The sequence below is a fragment of the Marmota monax genome, unplaced genomic scaffold (genome assembly GCF_021218885.2).
Source record: "Marmota monax isolate L192 unplaced genomic scaffold, Marmota_monax_Labrador192_F-V1.1 WCK01_AAM20220418_F8-fsc00011, whole genome shotgun sequence".
In the NCBI taxonomy this organism is placed as follows: Eukaryota; Metazoa; Chordata; class Mammalia; order Rodentia; family Sciuridae; genus Marmota; species Marmota monax.
In genome coordinates this window covers 18,321,904-18,343,501 of record NW_026693082.1, presented here as the reverse complement: position 1 = coordinate 18,343,501, position 21,598 = coordinate 18,321,904, and the positions used below count along the sequence as shown (strand labels likewise).

General features: G+C 43.1%; 1 protein-coding gene across 2 annotated transcripts in view; it reads left to right on the top strand.

The window, feature by feature from the left end:
* Positions 1 to 7,490: 7,490 nt before the first annotated feature.
* Cysltr2 (cysteinyl leukotriene receptor 2) overlaps positions 7,491 to 21,598 on the top strand; it is a 68,699-nt gene continuing 54,591 nt past the window's right edge. For both annotated transcript variants that reach the window (XM_058582569.1, XM_058582570.1), the window contains exon 1: positions 7,491 to 7,706. In XM_058582569.1, the coding sequence (XP_058438552.1) occupies positions 7,585 to 7,706 (122 nt within the window). In that variant the 5' untranslated portion in view covers positions 7,491 to 7,584. The remainder of the gene's footprint in view (positions 7,707 to 21,598) is intronic.

The following is a 21,598-nucleotide window of genomic DNA, read 5'->3' as shown; positions in this document are numbered from 1 at the left end:
GATATCTCAGCTGATTTCATAATTTGGCTATTGTGATTTGTGCTGCTCTAGTCATTGAAATGGTTGCATTGCTATATTAAGCTACAGTAAGCTGATTTTAGTTATTTTGGATAAGTAGAACTGAGATAGCTAGTTCCATTTCTAGTTTTTTGAGGAATCTTCACACTGCTTTCTAGAGTGTGAAGATAATCTGCAGTCCCACTAACAGTGTATCAGGGTATATTTTTTTCCCACATCCTCACCAGTATTTGTTACTGTTTGTGTTCTTGATAATTGCCATTCTGAATGGAGTGAGATGAAATCTTAATGTAGTTTTGATTGGCATTTCCTTGATTGCTAGAGATGTTGAACATTTTTTTCATATATTTCTTCTGAGAAATTTCTGTTTAGTTCTTTTGCCCATTTATTGATTGGGTTATTTGGGTTTTTTTGACGGGGGACTGAGTTTTTTGAGTTCTTTGTATTCTGGATTTTAATCCTCTATGAGAGGAGTATCTGATAAAGATTTTTTTTCCCATTCTGTGGGCTCTCTCTTCATACTCTGAATCATTTCCTTTGCTGTACAGAAGCTTTTCAATTTGATACCATCTCACTTGTTGATTCTTGGTTTTGTCTTTTGAGCTTCAGAGATCTTGTAGAGGAAGTTGGTACCTGCAACTATATGATGAAGTGTTGATTATATGTTTTCTTCCAGCAGTTGTAAGGTTTCTGGTCTAATTTCTAAATCTTTAACCAACTTTTATTTGACTTCTCTTTGGGGTAAGAGATAGGAATCTAATTTCATTCTTCTATATACAGATATGTGGATATTTCCAATATCATTTGTTAAAAAGACTGTCTTCTTCTTCAACATATAATTTTGGCATCTTTGTCAAGTATCAGATCACTGTATGTCAATTTCTCTCTGTCTTCCAGTCTATTCTATTTGTCTTCATGTCTATTTTGATGCCAATACCATGCCGTTTTTGCTACTATAGCTCTCTAGTATAATTTGAGATCAAGTATTGTGATGCATTCGGTATCACTTTTTTTTTTTTTTGCTCAGAATTGTTTTGGCTATTCTGATCTTTTATTATTCCAAATAAATTTAAGGACAATTTTTCCTAGTTCAGTGAAGAATGTCATTCGTATTTTGATGGGGATTGCATTGAATATGTAGATTGCTTTGGGTAGTATGGTCATTTTGACAATATTAATTCTGCTTATCCAAGAACATGGGTAGTCTTTCTATCTTCTGAGGTTTTCTTCAATTTCTTTCTTCAGTGTTCTCTAATTTTCCTCATAGGATCTTTTCTCTCCTTAGTTAGATTAATTCCTGGTGTTTTTTTTTTTGTTTGTGTTTTTTTTTTTGAGATTATTGTGAAAGGGATGGTTTTCTCAGCTGAATGTTGGAGTATGGAAAAACAAAAAGTGTTGATCTTGTATCCTGCTATTTTGCTGAATTCATTTACCAGCTCTTGAAGTCTTCTGGTGGAATTTTTTTGGGTCTTCTCGATATAGAATCATGCCATCAGCTAGAGTTTTGAGAACTGTATTGAATAGAAGTGGTGAGAGCGAATATTCTTGTTTAGTTCCTGATTTTAGAAGAAGTGCTTTCAGATTTTCTCCATTCAGTATGAAGTCACCATTGGCTTTGACATACATAGTCTTTTATAATATGGAGGTAAATTCCTTCTATCCTAGTTTTTTTTTTTTTTTTCCTCCTGAAATCTGGGATTGAACCCAGGACCTCATCCATGCTGGCAAGCCCCCTGTCACTGAGACACATCCTCAGCCCTTTTTATTTTATTCTGAGACATGGCCTTGCTAAGTTGCCCGAATGGCCTGGAATTTATGATCCTCCTACCTCAGCCTCCAGAGCAGCGGGGATATCTGCCTGGACCAGGCGTGGGTTTAGGAGGCTCTTCTCACTGGTTAGCTGGAGCCTTCTCTCACTCATCCTTGTGCCTATGAACTTTTCTTAGACCAAACTTCAGTGACCTTCCTATGGTGAGGAAGGGGCTCCGATGACTCCTACTGGCTCACATGGGATCTGGGAGACAGAAGCCATCATAATGCCTCATTCCCTTTCCCTTTAAATTCCCATTTGAAGGAGCTTCAAGAGAAGGGGGCTTTCCAAGTGCATGTGAGATGTGGCCTAGCAAATCCTCTGCAGAGTAATTCCTCCTTCCCTTCCACAAGTTTATCCCCAAGAGCAGAGGGGTACCCCTAGGATGCGAGGTGCTATGGCTTTTTTGTGTTCTCTACAGTGCCCAGGAGAGTGCCTCTCTCTCAGGTGCCTTTGATAGAGGCCTGGAGTACGTAGGCCTCAGTGACAGGAAGTGAAGTGACAGGAAATGAAGCCACACCAGCCAGTGCACTGTGGCTGAGGGTGGAGACAAGAAGGGCTTTTGTGGTTGAGATGGGGCTGCAGAGCTCCTCCGGGAAGCTGACGTGAGGGGAGTCCTGTGTTTTTGTGGGAGGTGAGTGTATCATTTCTAACCAGCCACGTGTCCTGTGTAACTACTTCTATGAAGATTGACATCAAGAGGAGAAGATGTGAACAAAGGGTGGGGAAGGAAGTTGGGACTGTGTGCCTTCAGTAGTGGTTTTCAAATATGGTGTTCAAAGGGGGCTACATCCGCAAGTCCATTAACCCTAGAATGTAAGTTTTAAGAATGTTGTGGCACCTCCAACTGTATTTATACACCAAAAGGAAAATCAGAGAACGGTATTAACACTCCTCTCCTTGTGATAATGAACACAGTCCTTATTTAGAGACACCCTTGAACTCTTCAGGGGAGTGGCTGGGACGCTGTACTCTCCATTTAGCTTGAGACCGCACCTGTCCCACCACTAGATCATAAGAGCTCTTCTCTTGACACCTCCCCCGTCTTTATACTTTTTAAAATTTGAGATAAAATCCACATATTATAAAATTCACCATTTGAAAGTATACAAAACACTGTATTTTAGTGTTTTTTAGTATGTTTACAAAGTTGTACAACCATTACTATCTAATTCTAGAACGTTTTCTTCACTTAAAAAAAAAAAAACAACACTCTGTCCCCATTAGCAGTCATTTCTGATTTCTGTGTACCCCCAGTCCCTGGTAACCACTAATCTAATTTTTATCTTTATGGATTGCCTAGGATGGACATTTCACATAAATAGAACAGTGGAGTATGTCACCTTATGTGTCTGGCTTCTTTCACAAGCATAATGCTTTCAAGGTTTATCCATGTTGTAGTGTGGGCCAGTAATTTATTCCTTTTATTTACTGGATAATATGCCACTGTACAGGTATACCTCATTTTATTTATCAGTCAATGGACATTTAGACTGTCTCCAGATGTTGTCCATTCATGTGCTGCTATGAACAGTCATGTTCCAGTTTTTGTGAGGCTAGATGTATTCATTTCTCTTGAATATATATCTAGGAATAAAATTGCTAGATTATAAGATAACTCTACAGTTAACTTTCTGAAAAAATGTCAGAATTCTTTTCATACTGGCTTCATTATTTTGTATTCCCAGTAACAAGGGATGAGTGTTCCAATTTCTCTACTCCTTGCCAACACTTGCATATTTGTGTCTGTGTTATTTTGCTTGTGTGTGCTTGCACGTGTGTATGTGTGATTCTAGCCGTCATAGTGGATGGAAATGGTATCTTATCCAAAATCTTATCATGCGTATTAGAACTGTAGTGTTGTATGTCGTCTATTGGAGAACTTTAGCCACTGATTTACTCAAGATTTACTAGCTTCCATCACATGCTCAGCACTTCTGGGAAGCATTAGTATGCTAATCAGATACCTGAGATAATCAACTTTTTAAGAGAAAAGGTTTATTTTGGCTTATAGTTTTGTTTTTGTGCTGGAGATTGAACCCAGGAGTATTTAACCACTGAGCTATATGCCCTGTTCTTTTTCTTTTTTAAGACAGGCTCTCATTAAGTTTCGGAGGCTGTTCTCAAACTTATGATTCTCTTGTCTCAACCTCCTGAGTTGCTGAGATAACCTGCATGTGCTATCATGACCAGCTTGGCTCACAATTTTGTTGGTTTTGGTCCACGGTCCAATTGGCCCCTTTGCTTTTGGACCTGTGGCGGGACGGGACATATGGTAGAGCAAATCTAATCAACAAAAGAGAGAATGCAAGAGAGAAAGTGGAAGAGACCAGGGTCTTAAAATCCAATGACCTTAAGACCTCTCCCTAGGCTTTGCCTTGCCTCTTAAGCTGTCCACCACCTTCCACTAGTGCCAAGCTGGGGACTAAGCTTTTAATACATGGGCCTTTGGAGGAACATTTAAGATCGACACTATAGCAGATAAGGACACAGACAAAAAGAGCAAGGCAGTCCTGCCCTGGCTGGCAGAACTTACATTCAGTAAAGACCTAGATAAAACATGAGTAAGATGGTTGCCCACTGGAATGAGCCTCTGAGGGATATGAACAAGGGCTGAGGTACAGAATGATCATGTGTGTGCATAGGCGGGTGGATTGCTCAGGGTTTTTCTGAGAAACAGACTCAATAGCATGTGAGATTTATTTTAAGGAATTGGCCCATGTGGTTGTGGAGGCTTAGTGAGTCCAAAGTCTCATGGGAAAGGCCAGCAGGCTGGAGGCTCTGGGAAGAGCTGCACTTGGCAAAGCCAGTCTTCCGTGGAACCAGGAGGAGCCCACGTTGCCGAGGAAGTTCACAGACCATCTGCTGGAGAATTTCCCTTTGCTCAGGGGAGGTCAGCCTTCTGTGTTTTTTTTCCCAGGCCTTCGACTGATTAAATGAGGCCCAGCCACAATAAGGAAGGGAATCTACTTTAAAGTCCACAGAGTTAAATGTAAATCTCTTCCCAAGCACCTCCACTTCACAGAAACATCTAGAATAATCTTTGACCAAATATCTTGACCCAGAAAACTTGACACATAGAAATAATCATTGCAAGAGTTGGGGGTGTTCACAATAAACAGATGACTGGAAACAGGTGCTCTAAAGGGTCAGAAGAAATCAGGCCTGCAAAGAGTAGGAAGAACAGCCCAACTGAATTTCTCTTCTTCTTCTTTTTTAAATCAAGAAGACCTGTTATCAAGGCCTGTAAAAAGCAAAAGGGAAATCAGGGTATGGCATCAAGTGATGGGGGCAGGGCATTCCCTTTTCCTTTCCCAAGTGAGAAATTATGTCCATTTCCAAAATTGGATACGAGGGCAGGGTTCCAAGGAAAGCAACGGGGAAAAGGGCACATCTCAAAAGTCCCAGAAAAGATGGTTGAGACCCTAAGGATTTGCCTTCCAAATTTCCTTGGAAGTCGAAAATTAGGGACTGTAATTAACAAACAGGATCCAAGTTATCTCTAGAAAGTGCTTCCCTCCATTCTAGTGGGGCTTCAGAGCTCAACTGAAACAACGAAACAGGAAATCCTACCTAACCCATGTCCCCCTTCCATGCTGCCAGGGCTTGGATCTGTGCCATTTTCTCCCCAGGAGTGACCAGAGTGCCAGGACATGGGGACTCTGTCGTCAGTTTTGAAATTTCTTGTTATAAAACCTGATTCATTAATCAACAAATTTCTACTCAAAATGGGTGAAGGCATTGGTGAGGAGCTTTGAGCAAGTGTCTTAATCTCCCCAAGATGACCTAGTATTTTTGTAATCATCAGGGTTCTTTCGGAGCCAACCAACCTGTGGTAATTATTTGCCTTTCTGGTGTCTATCTAGCAAAAATCCAGGTCCTTTTTATTTTGGTTCCCTGCTCTAAGGCATTTCCTCCCTTCCTCCCCTTCCTCTGTCTCTCTTTTCCAATCAAGGAAGACCCACAACATCTCTGTAAAAAGTGCTGTGCTGTTTTCCCCAGCCAGACTGGGCTCCCGGTGAGTTCTCCTCTTCCGGAGGAGCAAGGAGGCTTTGTCTGCTCTCTTCCTCAGGCCAGGGGTTGACTATTGATTCCAGTACCTCAGCTGCCACATGTAAATGTATTCACCAGCCAGATGACAACAGCTTTAGAAACTTGCCCGGAAGCCAGAGGAGCTCATGTGGTTTGGAAATACTTGCATGAAAATTTAAATTCTGGCAAATATTTTAGGTATGGAGATGAATCTTAGGGGAGATAATCTCTGGTTGAATGTTAACTCTAAGAATATATTAAAGCCAAAAAAGGAGGTCATGGTACTTCTTTTTCCTTTCCTGAAATAATAACTAACAGGGGGCACTTTTGATGTGCCAGGTATTTTTCATGTGGTGGTGGGAGTCGAACCCAGGGCCTCTCAGTGCTCCGCCACTGAGACACATCACCAGCCCAGTGAGTCATCACAGCTCTTGAGAAAGGTACTCCTGTCCCTATTTTCAGATATGGAAACTGAGTCACAAAGAGCTTAAAAACTTGCTCAAGGAAGTACAGAAAGTCAGAGTCCACTACATGAATTTTTTCAAATTTGTTTTTTAGTTATAGGTGGACACAATATCTCGATTTTATTTTTATGTGGTGCTGAGGATCAAACCCAGTGCCTCATGCATGCTAGGCAGTGCCCTACCTCTGAGCCACCACCCCAGCCCCAGTGAATTTTTAACCTAAGCATTCAAATGTCATAAAAGTTATTCTTCCAAGCAGGAAGCATACTAGAAAGAGTCCCTACTGCTCTTGTCATGGTGGCCCTCAGTGAGGGCTTTCTGTGCCTGCTCCAGTCAGTGACTAGGGAGGAGGCCTCTTAGAGTAGCTGTTGTGACTTGATCCCTTTTCTTTTCTTTTTGGTGCTGGGGATGGAACCCAGAGACCTTTGTATCCCATGCCTTCACTCTTCCACTAAGCTATACCCCCCAGGACCCTAGGGTCATGTGGCTGTGCACACCGTCTCATCTGCAGGAAATAAATCCTATTCCTTAAAGCACTCCCTAGAGCCAGTGTCTCCAACAGCCAGGAGCAAAAGATTGAACTGGGATGCAGTAAGAGGGCAGGTTTCCACTTGGCTGGGCAGGAGTGGGGTCTGAGGCTGCTGCTGGTCCACTGACTGGAAAAAAGGACCTTGAATGCTTCTTTTTTCTTTTTTTGGGTGTGTGTGGGAGTACCAGGGTTTGACCTCAGGGGCACTCGACCACCGAGCCACATCCCCAGCCATGTTTTTAATTTTATTTAGAAACAGGTCTCACTAAATTGCTTAGCGCCTCACTTTTTGCTGAGGCTGGCTTTGAACTCTCCATCCTCCTGTCTCAGCCTCCCAAGCTATAGGGATTACAGGTGTGTGCCCCTGCGTCTGGCCCTGGATTGCTTCTGAATCTCCATTGGCATCCTCAGTGTTTCAGTGACAAGGAATTTCTCTGCTAAGAGTTCGCTCTGTATTTGAGCACACATTCGGCCTAGTTCCCACTTGTCATCTCTGTTTTTAATCACTGCAGTAGATGTTTTCCATTTACAAGGATATTTTGGGCTGAGTTGTAATCCCTCATGATTCATATATTGCAGCCCTAATCCCGGTACCTCTGAATGTGACTGTAGCTAGAGATATGGACTTTAAGCAGCAATTAAATTAAACTTTTGGGAAGGATGTGACCCAATCTGACTGGACTCCTTATAAGAAGAGGGAATTTGGGCACACAAAGAGACACCAGGGAAGCATGTGCATGGAGGGACTATCGTGTGAGACGCAGCAAGGAGCCACCTATGAGCCAAGGAGAGAGGCCTCGGGAGAAACCAATTCTGCCCATACCTTGACCTTGGACTTCCAGCTTCCAGAAGGGTAGGAAATAAATTCCTATTGCTTAAGCCACCCGGGCGGTGGAATTCAGTTATGGCATCTGAGTAGACTGATGCAGAGGGTACCCATTTCTGAGCCCCCTCCTGCATCTGAGGACCCCACCATAGTGTGAATATTGCTGGGAGACAGGTCTCCACCTTCCACTAGGAGAACTCAAAAGAATGTTGTTTATCCTGTCCCTCTACAAAGGGGACAGGTTGTTGAAGCCTGGCTCTTTCAAGGACTCTGAGTTTGGTGTGAGGTCACCCAAAAGCCAGGGCAGCAGTTAGTGGCACCCCTTGTCCAGGGGCCCAGTAGCAGTGGAGGAATCCAGGGCCCAATGGTGGTGAGGCTGCTGCTGGGTTCCAGGGCAGTGTGGAATGTTCAGGGGCAGTGGCAACAACACCCCAAGGGCACCGTCCTGGGGTGAGACCAAGAGGGGGTCAATGGCCTGGTTCCCTTAATTCCTTGCCTTTCTTCCAGGCTCAGTTCTCCAGCCTTCTTAACAATTCTTCCTGCTCTCCAAGTCTCTCCATTTGATTCTCCTTCTACTTAAGCAACCTAAAGCTGATTCAATGTTTGCAATCAAAACCTTTGACTTATATAGATTTATTCAAAAATTTTGGAATAATTGACCTTTTGGTGCTGCTTAAATCTTCTTCCACTGGTATGCTTTTTAAAAAAAAATTTATATTATTTATTTTTATGTGGTGCTGAGGATCGAACCCAGTGTCTTACATGTGCAAGGCAAGTGTTCTACCACTGAGCCCCAACCCCAGCCCTGGTATTCTTTTTACTCATCTACATTCTGTTGCCTTTCCATCACAAGCAGAGCAATGACATGTTTTCCATCTTTATTATACCAAATATATTATATATATTAATTAATTTATATAATATATATTATATAATATTATATTACATATATTACATTATATTATACATCGATATTATATAATACCTATATTATATCTAGGATTGTGGATCATCTAGAGAGTAATCATGTTCAGTGTTCCAGCTAGGGAGGGTGAGACCCATGTGGATAGTAAGACCACATCATAATCTGCAACCTTGAATCAAATGTTTCACTCTGTCCTTTACACCAGGGTGTCAGCACCAAAAATGAAAAGGAAAATGAACTAGGTTTCTTCCAATGGAATCATGCAGAGGTTGTACCCTTGGGCATCCATAGGTTTACATCCCAGGCAGCCATGGAGGCCCGCCTGCATGATTGTGGGAACACTGGCATTAGAGTTGATCTTCCCCATCATTTCAGCACCCAGACCTCGTCAGTTAATCCCTTTTCCTTGGTTCAGTGCCCCTGAGTCACCACTTTTGAAATCCTTTTATTATAAAACCATATTCATTAATTGACAAATTTATATTTAAAGTAAATTGGGGCATTGCTATGGAATTTTGGGCAAATCTCTTAATCTCCCCAAGTCTTGGTTTTATTATTTATAAGGGGAGACAAATAGGCTTCAACTTTGCAGGATGATTGAGATTTAGCAGGATTCTAAGTCCCATCTACCACTGGGATCAGTAAAGGTCATAGGTGTTTGGAATTCTGGGAGGACTGGTCTGCTAGGATTTATCTGCTAGGAGCTCAGCACGCCTCCCTTGATGGAATTTTCCAGACAAGGCAGGCCAGATGCAGTCACAAAGCTTCATTCTGGGGAAGGAAGTGTGACTCCCAGTGCAGTGCGTGTCTGTCCCGTGACTTTGCTCAAGTCTGATGGAGTGATAGCAAAGAAGGGAGGGGAAAAGAGGAAGTAACCACCAAGGCCCAACAGAAAGAATCATTTTCCTGGAAACTAAGATACCGGGACACAAACGGCCTTGTTGGGTATCCATCTGTTTGTTAGAGTGTGGAGGTAGACATGGTCTCCACGTCTTTGTCAGTAGCTCAAAGCCTCCAGTACTGGGTGGCTGTTCTGGAAGAGAAGTGGGAATAGCCGAGGTGTACACTGAGCAGTTGGCAGCAAATGGCAGTCATGTGGCAGTGATTGGCAGATGGAGCCACAAATGAGACCAAAATTGGCAGAGTTGATGGGCCTGGAACCTTGGTGAAATACCCGCAGGGACTCCCAGAAATATTTGGTAGAATTTTACTCAGTACTGTGGTCTTTTTGTTATAGGTGGGATCAGGGCTCGGTGAAGCTTGGATCACTCAGGATTGGGAGCAACACAGGTAGAACTTTGAGCACAGTGCTGGTCACAGAGTTGGTGGAAGAGCTGCGGAAGCTACCAGCCCACAGAATAGCCACACAAATTGTGACCAACCAATATCTGTTTAAGGAGGTGACCTTGTGATGTCCAATGGAATCTTAAGTTTCTATTCATTTTTTTGAAAATAATGAAAACCACTCCTAAACTTTTGTTTCTACCTTAATGGATGACCAGAGTCGGGGAAGGGGGGAATCTAGGGTTCCAGGATCTTCTTGTCAGAGACCACAAAGGATACGAAGGGCAGGGCATTGTCTGTTCTCCATGTCCTGTGCTGAGACCAACCAGTGATTGCTGGAAAAGGCCAAGTGATACATCATGTCCTCATGGTCTGTTTTATTTGCTTAGTGGCAGAACCTAGAGACCTTGTGAGGCTTTATGGGATCAATAGAATAGAACTTCTGGGTTAGGCACATGAAATTAAGAAAATAAATAGGACTGAGTGTTGGAAAAATATCTGTGGGCTGTATTCTGAGTACTATTCTGAGGCTCCTGGAGAAGATTGAAATGCAACAATTTGAAGCATTTACTACCAGATTGATTGACAAACTTTAGAATGTAGTAAAGTGTAGAAAAGGAGGTTGACTTGTATAATAATATATATAAAAATATAATAATTTTCCTTCTATAATTTAAATTTTTGTTGTCTTAGTGTTTTAGACAGACAGGAATGTGTATTTGATTTTTTAAAATATTTTTTTTTAGTTGTAGGTGGACACAATGCCTTTATTTTATTTGTTCATTTTTTTATGTGGTGCTGGGGATCGAACCCAGTGCCTCATGCATGCTAGGCAAACACGCTGCCACTGAGCCACAGTCCCAGCCCTTGCTTTTTATTTTTATTTTTATTTATTTATTTTTTGATGCTGGGGATTGAACCCAGGCCTCACATATACTAGGCAAGTGCTCCAACACTGAGCTACACTCATAGCCCTGCACCAGTGTTCAGATAGGTTCCTCTGTGTGTGTACGCGCGCGCGCGCACACACACACACACACACACACACACACACACACAAGCGAGAGAGTGCTTTGGTCTTCAGTTTAAGCCAAATCTGTGGTTTAAGGTGTTGTTAAGAATCCTATGGGGCCGAGCGCAGTGGTGCACGCCTGTAATCCCAGCAGCTCAGGAGACTGAGACAGGAGGATCTTGAGTTCCAAGCCAGCCTCAGCAACAGAGACGCCCTTAACAACTCATTGAGACCCTGTCTCTAAATAAAATACAAAACAGGGCTGGGGGTGTGGCTCACTTGTCGAGTGCCCTTGAATTCAATCCCCAGTACTGCCCTTCCCCACCGAAAACAGAATCCTATGGGAAAAGCCTGTGTGTATTGCCCATCACTGATGGATAAATCTAGGGGATTTCACAGCAGTAATGGAAATAAGGAAGGTTGGGAAGGAAATGGAGATGGGAAAGGGAAAAGGCTGAAGGCACAGGTTCAAATTTCTATTGGCGAGGTATAATATTTCAATTAATGTGGGGCTGGATGGAAATGGTGGAGAATATTTCTTTATTCTTGCTCTCATTTAATATTCTTTTTGTCTTATTCTTCAACATATAACTTAATTTAAAAAAATTTAGAATAACTATTTACATCTTAATCAGGAAATTATTAGACATTTCCCTGCTCAATGCCTCCATATATATTTTTATATTTGGGTAAGTAGACATCCTGTTGTTAACTTGTCACATTTATTTAACTCCATAATTGATTTTTAAATTTTGCTAAAATACCTGGAGATAATGTTGTAATAGTATTTAAGTTTATTATGTGGTAAACATTATACTAAACACCTTATATACATCATTTAATTTAATGATTATAACAATCTCATGAAGTAGGTATTATTGCACCCATTTTATAGCAGCTGAACCTTTCTATCAGAAAGAATACCTACCTGGGAAATGCCAAATTTATGCGTGATGGTCACAGGATCTTTAGAGTGGTCTGTTTTTTGGTTGTTCTGAATCCAGACATACAGGACAACATCCGATACTTCCCCTGTAGAACTCTGCAAGAGTGAGGAAATGTAACACCTCAACAAACTCCCTCTCATATCTCATTGACCTTTTTATCACCTGCCTATGTAGGGACCAGAACTTGTGACTGGTTGAATGTCTTGTGCTCTTAGGCCATCATAGGGTGTGACCCCCATCCTCAAGGTCCAAGTCAGTATCTATATCCCAGGCATTTCAGGTCGAGAAGGGATGAAGAAGAGACAAAGGGTGATCCCTTGACCCTTCTGGTTATATCCACTTGACCTGATCTAAATACAAGTCCGTATTTAGCTGAAAGGAAGGCCAAAAAATGTAGTCTTTATTCTGAATGAACATGAATCCAGTAAAAATTTTATTACTATGGAGGAAGGAGGAAATGAATATTGGAGAAAAACAGCAGTCCCTATCACATGAGTTAGAAATAAAATCAAGGAATCAAGGATAATTGCCAGATTTTTGCATAAGCAAAAACTTTAGATGATTACATATTGAGATTGATATTGTCATTAGAAATTGAAGTTAAGCCCCTGATTACAGGAACTCAGAGGAGTTATTAGCACATAGGTGGCATATGGGTCTGTGACTGGCGGAAATCACATAAGGAAAGAATTAAAAGAAGAGAAGTCAGACAATTCACCATAGCCAAACTGTGGAACCAAACTAGATGCCTTTCAATAGATGAATGAATAAAGAAGCTGTGGTATATATACACAATGGAATAGTACTCAGCAATAGAAGAGTATACAATTATGGCATTTGCAGGTGAATGGATGGAGTTAGAGAATATCATGTTAAGTGAAGTAAGCCAATCCCCAAAACCCAAAGGCCGAATGTTTTCTCTGATAAGTGGATGTTAATCCATAATGGGGGGGGGGTTGGGATGAGTGGAGGAACTTTGGATGGGGCAAAGGGAAGGTGAAGGATGCATGGGGGTAGGAAAGATGGTGGAATGAGACAGACATCATTACCCTAGGACACAAACGATTGCATGAATGATGTGACCCTACTTTGGGTACAACCAGAGAAGTAAAAAATTGTGCTCCATTTGTGTACAATGAATCAAAGAACATTCTGCTGTCATGTATAATTGATTAGAACAAATAAATAAGTTTTAAAAGAAGAAGAAGAAGAAGAGGAGGAAGAGGAGGAGGAGGAGGAGGAGGAGCAGCAGCAGCCAAGGCACAGCCTGAGGTGCCAGCATTTAGAGGTCAGGTGTGTGTGTGTGTGTGGGGGGGCAACAATGAAGGCTAAGAGGAAGTAGCCATTGCTGTTTTATGATGTTAAGGAAAACAGAGAAATGGGGAAAGTAGATAGAGGCATGGAGGAAAGGAATTTATTTAAATGGGTTTGACAAAGGCACACAAATATGTTGATTGGGATTACCCAGAGGAGGAGGTTGATGTTGTGGAGGGAAAGATGGTAGGATGGAGAGGGGCTGGGTTGGAGAGGAGCAGGGATCTTTCTTCCTTGGTATCAGATGAGAAGACAAAAATCTGCAGGTCAGTTACATGTTTGGGAGTTTGGTGGTAGGAAGATGAGGTATTAGTTCTCACCTAATTATAAGTATTTTCTCTATGAGGTACGAAATGAAGTCATGAAACCAAGGAAAAAAGGCTCATGGAGGTTTGAGGAGAGAGGAGAAGGTGCCAAACAGTCTCCTCAAAGAGAGGGGATTGGATTTACATGGGAAGCGTGGTGTCCCTTTAGGAACTATCTTGAGTCAGTAGGACTGCTTGATTGACTTCATCGAGTTTCAACACTGGAGCACAAGCATGATGGAGACACAGTGAGTTTAATCAGTGTTGGATTTGCCAGGTGACCTGGATGGCAGGAGAGAAGAGACGGAAGATGGAGGGCATTTGTAGGAGAAGGGCCAGGGTAACCACAGGCTCTAGAATGGGGAAGAGGAAAATTGAGTGAGCAGTTCTTTGTATGGCATGGCATGTGCACACATGTGGTTGAAGCATAGTCAGGTGAGGAGGTGATGGCCAGGATCAAGCAGGCCATCTGAGTGGAGACTTTGGAGATGATGTGGGTCTTGGTGAAGAAAGTCTGTAGGGACAGATGGCAAAGGTGGGTAGAAAAAAAATGACCACTGCCTTAAAGGCTAAGAAACCAAGAGGCTGGAGTCCTGTTCCTTTCTTCTCCCACCAGGCACCAAACACAGGGCTCTACATCGAATCAGTCCTTTATAACCATGGATTGAAAGTCAGGCCGGCCCAAGTACAGCGGGAACAGAGAGCAGGGGTGAGATTCAATGTGTGTGACGGGAAGAGGGGAGAAGAGAGGTTGAAGCAATCTCTAAATTCAATCCCCATCCCCTCCATCCCCTGGGGTCTGCCTAGAATCCTCCATTTGTAGGGTTTTAACATACCCTAATGAGCTATCCAAGAAGGACAGATTCAACTCCATTCAATCTGATTAATGTTTTTTGAGCACTTACTGAGTCTCGAATGGCCGACTAGGTGCCAAGTGTGAGGAGGAAAAGCTTCCTATTGAAGCTGGAGAAACCCAGGACAGTCATGCATTAGCAAAGCCAGGGAGTTTCTGCTAAGTGCCAAACAGTTGATAATCAGCTTTGCCTCTTCCTGTTGATGATGTGAATTCCTTGAGAGGTTTGTTTGAAATCAGACCCCAGAAGGCTTGCTTTCATACCACTCAGCATGGAAACGGACGAGGCCGCAAGCCAGAGACTTGTAAAAGGGAGAGTTGTGTTGTTTGGAAGTTATTCCCTGCACCCTTCCCCACCCTTTTCCTGAAACCTTCCTTCCCTGAACAACGCTGTAGGAGTTCAGGTTTCTCAGAGAAACAGAACCAGTTGAAGACACAAAGGAGAGAGAGAGAGAGAGAGAGAGAGAAAGAGAGAGAGAGAGAGAGAGAGAGAGAGAGAGAGAGAGAGAGAGAGTTAGTTAAGGAATTGCTCAACTGGCAAGTTAAAAGTCCACAGAGCACAGAGCAGTCTGGCAAGCTGGAAATTCTGGGAAAGATTGACATGGTGGTTTTGAGTCCAAATGCCACAGTGGACTAGAAACTCAAGCAGGATTTTATGTTGCAGCTTTGAGAACTTCTACTTGGGAGAACCTCAGTCTTTGCTCTTAAGGCCTTCGAGAGATGGATGAGGCTCACCTACATTATGGAGGGTAATCAGCTTGACTCAGAGTCCACTGGTTTAAAAATACCTTCACAGTAACATCCAGACTTGCTGTTTGGCCAAACAACTGGACACCAGGGCTTAGCGAACTTGACACAGAAAATTAACCATCACTACAGCCTACAAGATAACCAACTTGAAAGGAAGCTAAACTCATTGGTATCCTCTGAAATTTTCATTCTGTCTGGAGTATAATTATTGCATGCATGCCTTACTGAACTGTCCAACTTTGAGCTCCTTACTGGTAGTCTCCGTTTTTTCCCCCATAAGAACACATTTGTTGGGGCTGGGATTGTGGATCAGCGGTAGAGCACTCGCCTAGCATGGGCAGGACCCGGGTTCGATTCTTAACACCACATAAAAAAAATAAAGGCATTGTGTTGGTCCAACTACCAAAAAAAAAAAAAAGATTTTCTCTCTCTCTCTCTCTCTCTCACTCTCTCTCTCTCTCCTTAAAAAAAAAGAAAGAAAAAAAAACACACATTTATTGAGAGGCTTTTAGATCCACCTCAGTGTCTTACTTGGGTCCTCAAGTGTCAGGGAGTGCCAAGGGGGTCAATCTCCAGAAGCAGAGAGTCTTGAAATCCAGATAATTTTGAACAGTTATGTGACTGTTCTTCAACTAAAAAATGGGAACAATAACACTTTTTAAAGGGATTATAGATTGTTGGGAGGGGAGACTTGACTTTTAATTAGTTTTTGTGTCCTCTCAGAAAACTTGGAAGAATTTACTGTATAATTGGGCCCTGCTAAGCTCTTCATCTGCTTGACTTTCAGAAGGGCCTCACTGTGCTGCTGAGTTATTATTATCATTTCACGGGGAGCAAAGGGGTTCAGAGAGTGTCTTAATCCATTTTGGCTGCTATAACAAAATGCCACAGACTGGGTAGAATAGAAGTAACGGAAGTTTATTTCTCACAGCTTTGGAAGCCTGAAATCAGGGCATGATTGATTCGGTGTGGGTTGAGAGCATGCATGCCTGGCTTCCAGATGACAGTCTTCTTGCTGCATCTTCCCATGGAGGAAGGGGCATGGAGCTTTATGGGGCCTCTTTTATAAGGCACTAATCCCACTTGTGAGGGCTCCACCCACATGACCTAATCATTACCCAAAGGCCCTGCCTCCTAATCCCACCACCTCAGGGGTGAGGATTTCCACATACGAACTCTGGTGGGAGCACAGTCTATATAGCAGAGAGGGTAAGTCATGCGTACCCATACACAGAGCCAGAAACAGTGATACGGAATTGGAGCCCAGGCTGGCCTGTTGCTCAGGACCTCCCTGCAGAATATCTTAAAGTTTCTTCCATGACTCCTTCCATGGTGCACCTGCTTCTCTCCCTGAGCTAGTTCATGCCCTTCTGCCTAAAGCAATCCTTTTCTGATGTGCCCTCTCTTGGCAATATCTGACCAGGATCAGCAGGACAGCAGGGTCATTTTGCCCCAGACTAAGGCCTACAAGGAGAGTGATGGAAGTCCAGGCTTTGCTTTAGCAACTGGGAAGCCCTGGCCTCAGGCTGCAGGTCATAAGGAAGGTCTACCTTATTGTAATTCTAATACCCAGAAAGGTCCTTCTTCACACAGAGGCACCTGTAGGTGTTTGCTGGGCCCTGGGATTGACCATTCCTTCCTCCAGGCCCTACCAACACGAGTGAATGTTTGCCTCTTGCCTCTCTCTACCAGGCAGCGATCCTCTGAGGATAGGACCCAAGTCTTGGGTATCATCCTATGCCCCTCGTCTAGCATGGGCACTAGCCCACCTCTGCTTAAGGTGTGTTGTACAAATGAGTAGAAGAGTGAATGAAGGAAAGGAGGAGACCATGTGTGTTTCCTGGAGTTGGCAAGTTTATTTTATTCCTTCTTTATCCATACAACAAGTATTTATTAAGCACCTACTAGGTGCCAGTCACAGTGTAGATGGTGGAGATAAAAAGATACCTAAGGGCTGGGCACGGTGGCACATGCCTGTAATCCCAGTGGCTCTGGAGGCAGAGGCAGGAGGATCATGAGTTCAAAGTCAGTCTCAGCAAAAAGCGAGGCTCTAAGCAACTCAGTGAGACCCTATCTCTAAATAAAATACAAAATGGGGCTGGGGATGTGGCTCAGTGGTTAAGCACCCCTAGATTCAACCCCTGGTATCCCCTCTACCCCCCCAAAAATATACCTAGGATGTTCTGGTTCTGGCCCACAAGGAAAAAACTCATTTATTCTTTTCTATCACTTTACACAAAGAGAGGAAACTACAGCCTTACATCAAGCTGGTCCCCTAAAATACCCTTCTAGTTTTCCTGGGGTTTCATGCTTCTAGGCTCCCAATTATTTAACAGGCTCAAAACAGAAACGATGGCCTCCTCATGGGTAGGAGTTGATAAACACTGACTCCCTGGGGTGTGAGAAACCAGGGTTTCAGAATGCCCCTCTGCAGCCTGTTTCCCATCAGTGCTTTTCTCTGATGTGCCCACTGTACCCCACTAGCATGGAACCCAGGCTGGCCTCCCAGGCAGAACCGTTTCCCCTCCATAGCATCTGCCCCTCCCCTCCGGAGCAGAGGGTAGCACTGATGGCACCCGGGACAGTATCAGCTGGAGCCTTAAGGCTCATCTGTGAGAAGCAAAGTGAATTGAACAGGCTGAGCAGGCCATAAATGGCATGGTGCCTAAGACCTCTCTAATGACTTGGATGAAATAATGCAATTTCCTGGGCTCTGCAGAATTCTGAAGTCGCCAGTTATTAAAGCCACTGCGAAACACTCCTTTGATAGTAAGTGCACAATGCATTTCTTAATATCGTTTTCTGGGACATGAGCTGGTGTCCATTTTATTGCACATGCCCAGTAGAAGAGGCACCCATTGCCCCCATCTTTATATGTAAACATATAAAGCATCAAATTAATGTAAGCATCATATAAATGCTCAACAATGCTGAGAGAAGACCCTAGTTCCTCTTAGCAAGCCGAAATTCCCTAATGTGGTGGAATGGATTTATGTCAGAGAGAGCTGTGGTTTGTATCACTAGGGGTAAGAAGACGTATAATCACTTAGCATCTCAGAAATGTGGCCTCCTCATCATTTAGATGTTGTCTAATGGGACAATATCTAACACACAGGATCATTGCAATATATGTGAAGAGATACGTGTCAGGTGCTCATCACGGGCCTGGCAGATGGAAGATGTCCAGCAGCTGCTGGAGCATTTAAATGTGTGTCCCTCCCAGAGCCAAGAGTGCATCCGTGTAGGCCGACCCCAGGGACCCACGGACCTTGGAGTCCATTTAGAAATTTAAAACAGGGAAGGATTACCCAGGTGATGAAAGAGCTAACAAGCTGTAGACAGATTCAACACTGAGACTAGCACACAGAAGCCATTACCACACCTTGGCTACAGGGACATGGAAAGGAGATGGCTTTCTCCAACCCAGTGGTTGGCTGGCAAGGTGGGCAGGAACTGGAATCCCCAGAGGATATACCAAAGCTGTCAGAAATGCCACCTGAAGAATCCATAGGGTTAAATATTCTGGTTTTTTTTTCTCCTATTCTTCCACCTTCCTTCTCCCTACCTGTGCCAAGTACAGTCAGAATCTGAGTCAGTAGGGGGTCTGAGGTTTAGAATGAATCCCCCACCCCAACTCCACAGAAAGCAGAGTAGGGGAGATGTGATAAAGAAAAGTGAGGGCAAATATGCCAGGTGTGCCTCTTGGTGGGAGAGGTACCAAATGACATGGTCTGGCTTGGGAGTCTTCATTTAGGGTTCTATTTTGTTTTCAACCTATCTCTTCCCCTTCTGTCCTTGTCCCCAAACTTCCCCATACCTCTCTATTTCTCCTGTGTTCCTGAGTTTTCTGTTAAAGCTGGATGTCACAGTTTGGATTGCCCAAAGGCTAAGGTATTGAAAGCTTGGTTTCCATTTTAGCAATACTCAGGTGTGAGCCTTTGGGGAAGTAACTGGATCATGAGGACTCTGATCTCATTAGTGAATCAATCCATTGATGCATGCACAATTGAATGGGCTACTGGGAGGTGATAGAAACGTAGGAGGTGGGTCCTAGTTGGAAGAAGTAGGCCACTGGGAGCACGACCTGGAAAGATATGTATCTTGTCCTGGCCCCTTCCTCTCTCACTCTCTTTACTTCCTGGTTGCTATGAGATGAGCAGCTTTGATCCAGAATGCCCTTTACCATCAGGTACTACCTAACCACAGGTCCAGAAACAATGGAACTAGCTGGTCATGGACTGAAACCTTGGAAACCATTAGCCAAAATAAATTTTTACTTCTTGAAGTGTTTTTTCTTGGTTATTTTGTCACAGCAATAAAAAAATTAACACACCAAGTCATTTTCCTGTCTGCAGATGGCAATGGAAGAGAGAGAGCAGCTCTACTACAGCAATCACCCCTGCTGCCATTGCAATTACTGTTTAAATGCCTAAGGGCATTGGTTGGGCCAAGCCCAGGAGGAAGTTAGATATCAATGCTGCTCCTACTGCACATGCACTCTTCTCAGAACTGGGTAGAAGCACCCTACAGGCTCTCTTGGGGAGCATGAGGTGCTTTGGTCCTGAGTTTAGACACCAGCTATGTTATCAGGGATGGCCCTCTCTTTGTGTCACCAATGTTAGTGCTTAAAACTCTGGCTTCAACCTCAGCCTCAACCCAGGGGAGGTAGAGGATAGAGCATTCTTTAGGGTTTTGCGGGTAGTTCATTTGCCATTTTTCTCCCAGAGTTCTTTCTTCATCTTTCAAGCTACACTTCATGTTTGCAAATCTCTCTACATTCTCTGACTGAAACTAACCCCAAGCCAATCACAACGGTCCACCATCCTAAACAAGGAAAAGATTTGTGTATCAGGGGGAAAATAAAACAAAAGGAATTGATTTTTCCCAACTTTGGCACATTTTGTTGATGGGATGTGATCTAGTCATTGAAATATTTGGGCTGACATGGGAAAATATTTGTGTTACAAAGTTGATGGGAAATAAATTTATGTCAAACAAAGGATGCAACAAATGAGCAAACAACAACCCAGAAAAATACAGGGAATACACCAACGTATTGTCTTGGGGGCATGGTACTCTGATTGGTTTTCAATGCAAATAAATGAGGTTTACTATAGAAATTCCTTGAGCTCAGGAACTGTTCTTATTTAACCTTATATTCTCTTTCTTTCCCCATTCCCAGAACCTCATGGTCCTTTATTGTGAAAGAAACACAGAGAAGGGTCTCCAGTATAGTTTCCAAACCATCCAACCAGTTATGCTGAGACAGGACCAGACCGTCTCTTGATTCTGTCTGGTATTCTTACCTGGCTACATGCCACCTGGGCTGAGGGTCACACAGGTGGAAGTGAAGAAGGACTGTCTCATCTGCTCAGATAATAGAACAGAATCCTAAAGAGAGATCTTCAAGCGTTAGTCAAGTAGGGAATCATGATACCCCTGTTAGGATTTGGAAGAAACAAGAAGGAATAATGAGCGATTACAGATTTGAAGCTAAACTGGTGCATCTAGAATCTCTTCTGTATTATGCCTTTTGCTGAGGTTCTAATTCTGTGGTCCTTTTCTAGAATGCTATTGTCATAGTTTGAGTATGTCCCTCAAAAAATTGTGTGTTAATGTGTTGGCACATGCCTGTTACTCTAGCTACTTGGGAGGCCAAAGAAGGAGGATCACAAATTTGAGGTCACCCTAGGAAACTTAGCAAGACACCATCTCAAAATAAAATTTAAAAAGAAATAGGGATATGCTCTGTGGTAGGGTGCTTGTCTAGTATGTAGGAGCCTCTGGGTCAATATTCAGTACTACAAGAGGAAAAAAAAGTTCATGCATTGGAAATTTGTCCCCACGTTCATATGTTGATGGTATTTGTAGTTGGGAGCCCTTGGGAGGTAAATATGATTAGAGGAGGTTATGAGGGTGGGGCCCCTATAACGGCATTAGTGGCTTTATGAGAAGAGGAAGAGACCTGAGCTAGCCTACCTGCTGTCTCATCATGGGATGCTTTCTGCCTATAATGATGTAGCAAGTAGGCCCTCTTCAGATGTGGATTGGATGCTGGCATCATGCCCTTAGACTGTTTAGCCTGCAGAACTATGAGCCAAATCAATTTCTCTTATTTATGAATTTCCCTGTCTCAAGTATTTTGTTATAGCAACAGAAAATGGATGAAGACAGCTACATCCTTAGTCACCATGTTCCCTAAGTCACTTAATTAATTTGTTTCCTTGGTACAAGAAAGACCTTGGATGAATAGCAGGAGAGTTTTAGGGGTAAGAGTAAAGTTTGGCTGAAAGGGAGGGAAGGAAGGGCATGATTCAGGAAAGTGAAGAATGAAGATGTTTATGCCCTTAACAAAGAATGTTGTACCTAATCCCTACTATGTAAGTCATGCCGTGGGACAAGGGGTTGTTCCATCCCAAGGGATGTTGACTGGGTCTCTTGAAACTCCTCAGCCTCTTGTAAGAAAACATGTGGTTGCCACCTGGCCAAGCTGAATAGAGAGTGTCCAAAAGGCGGTTACCAGTGAAGC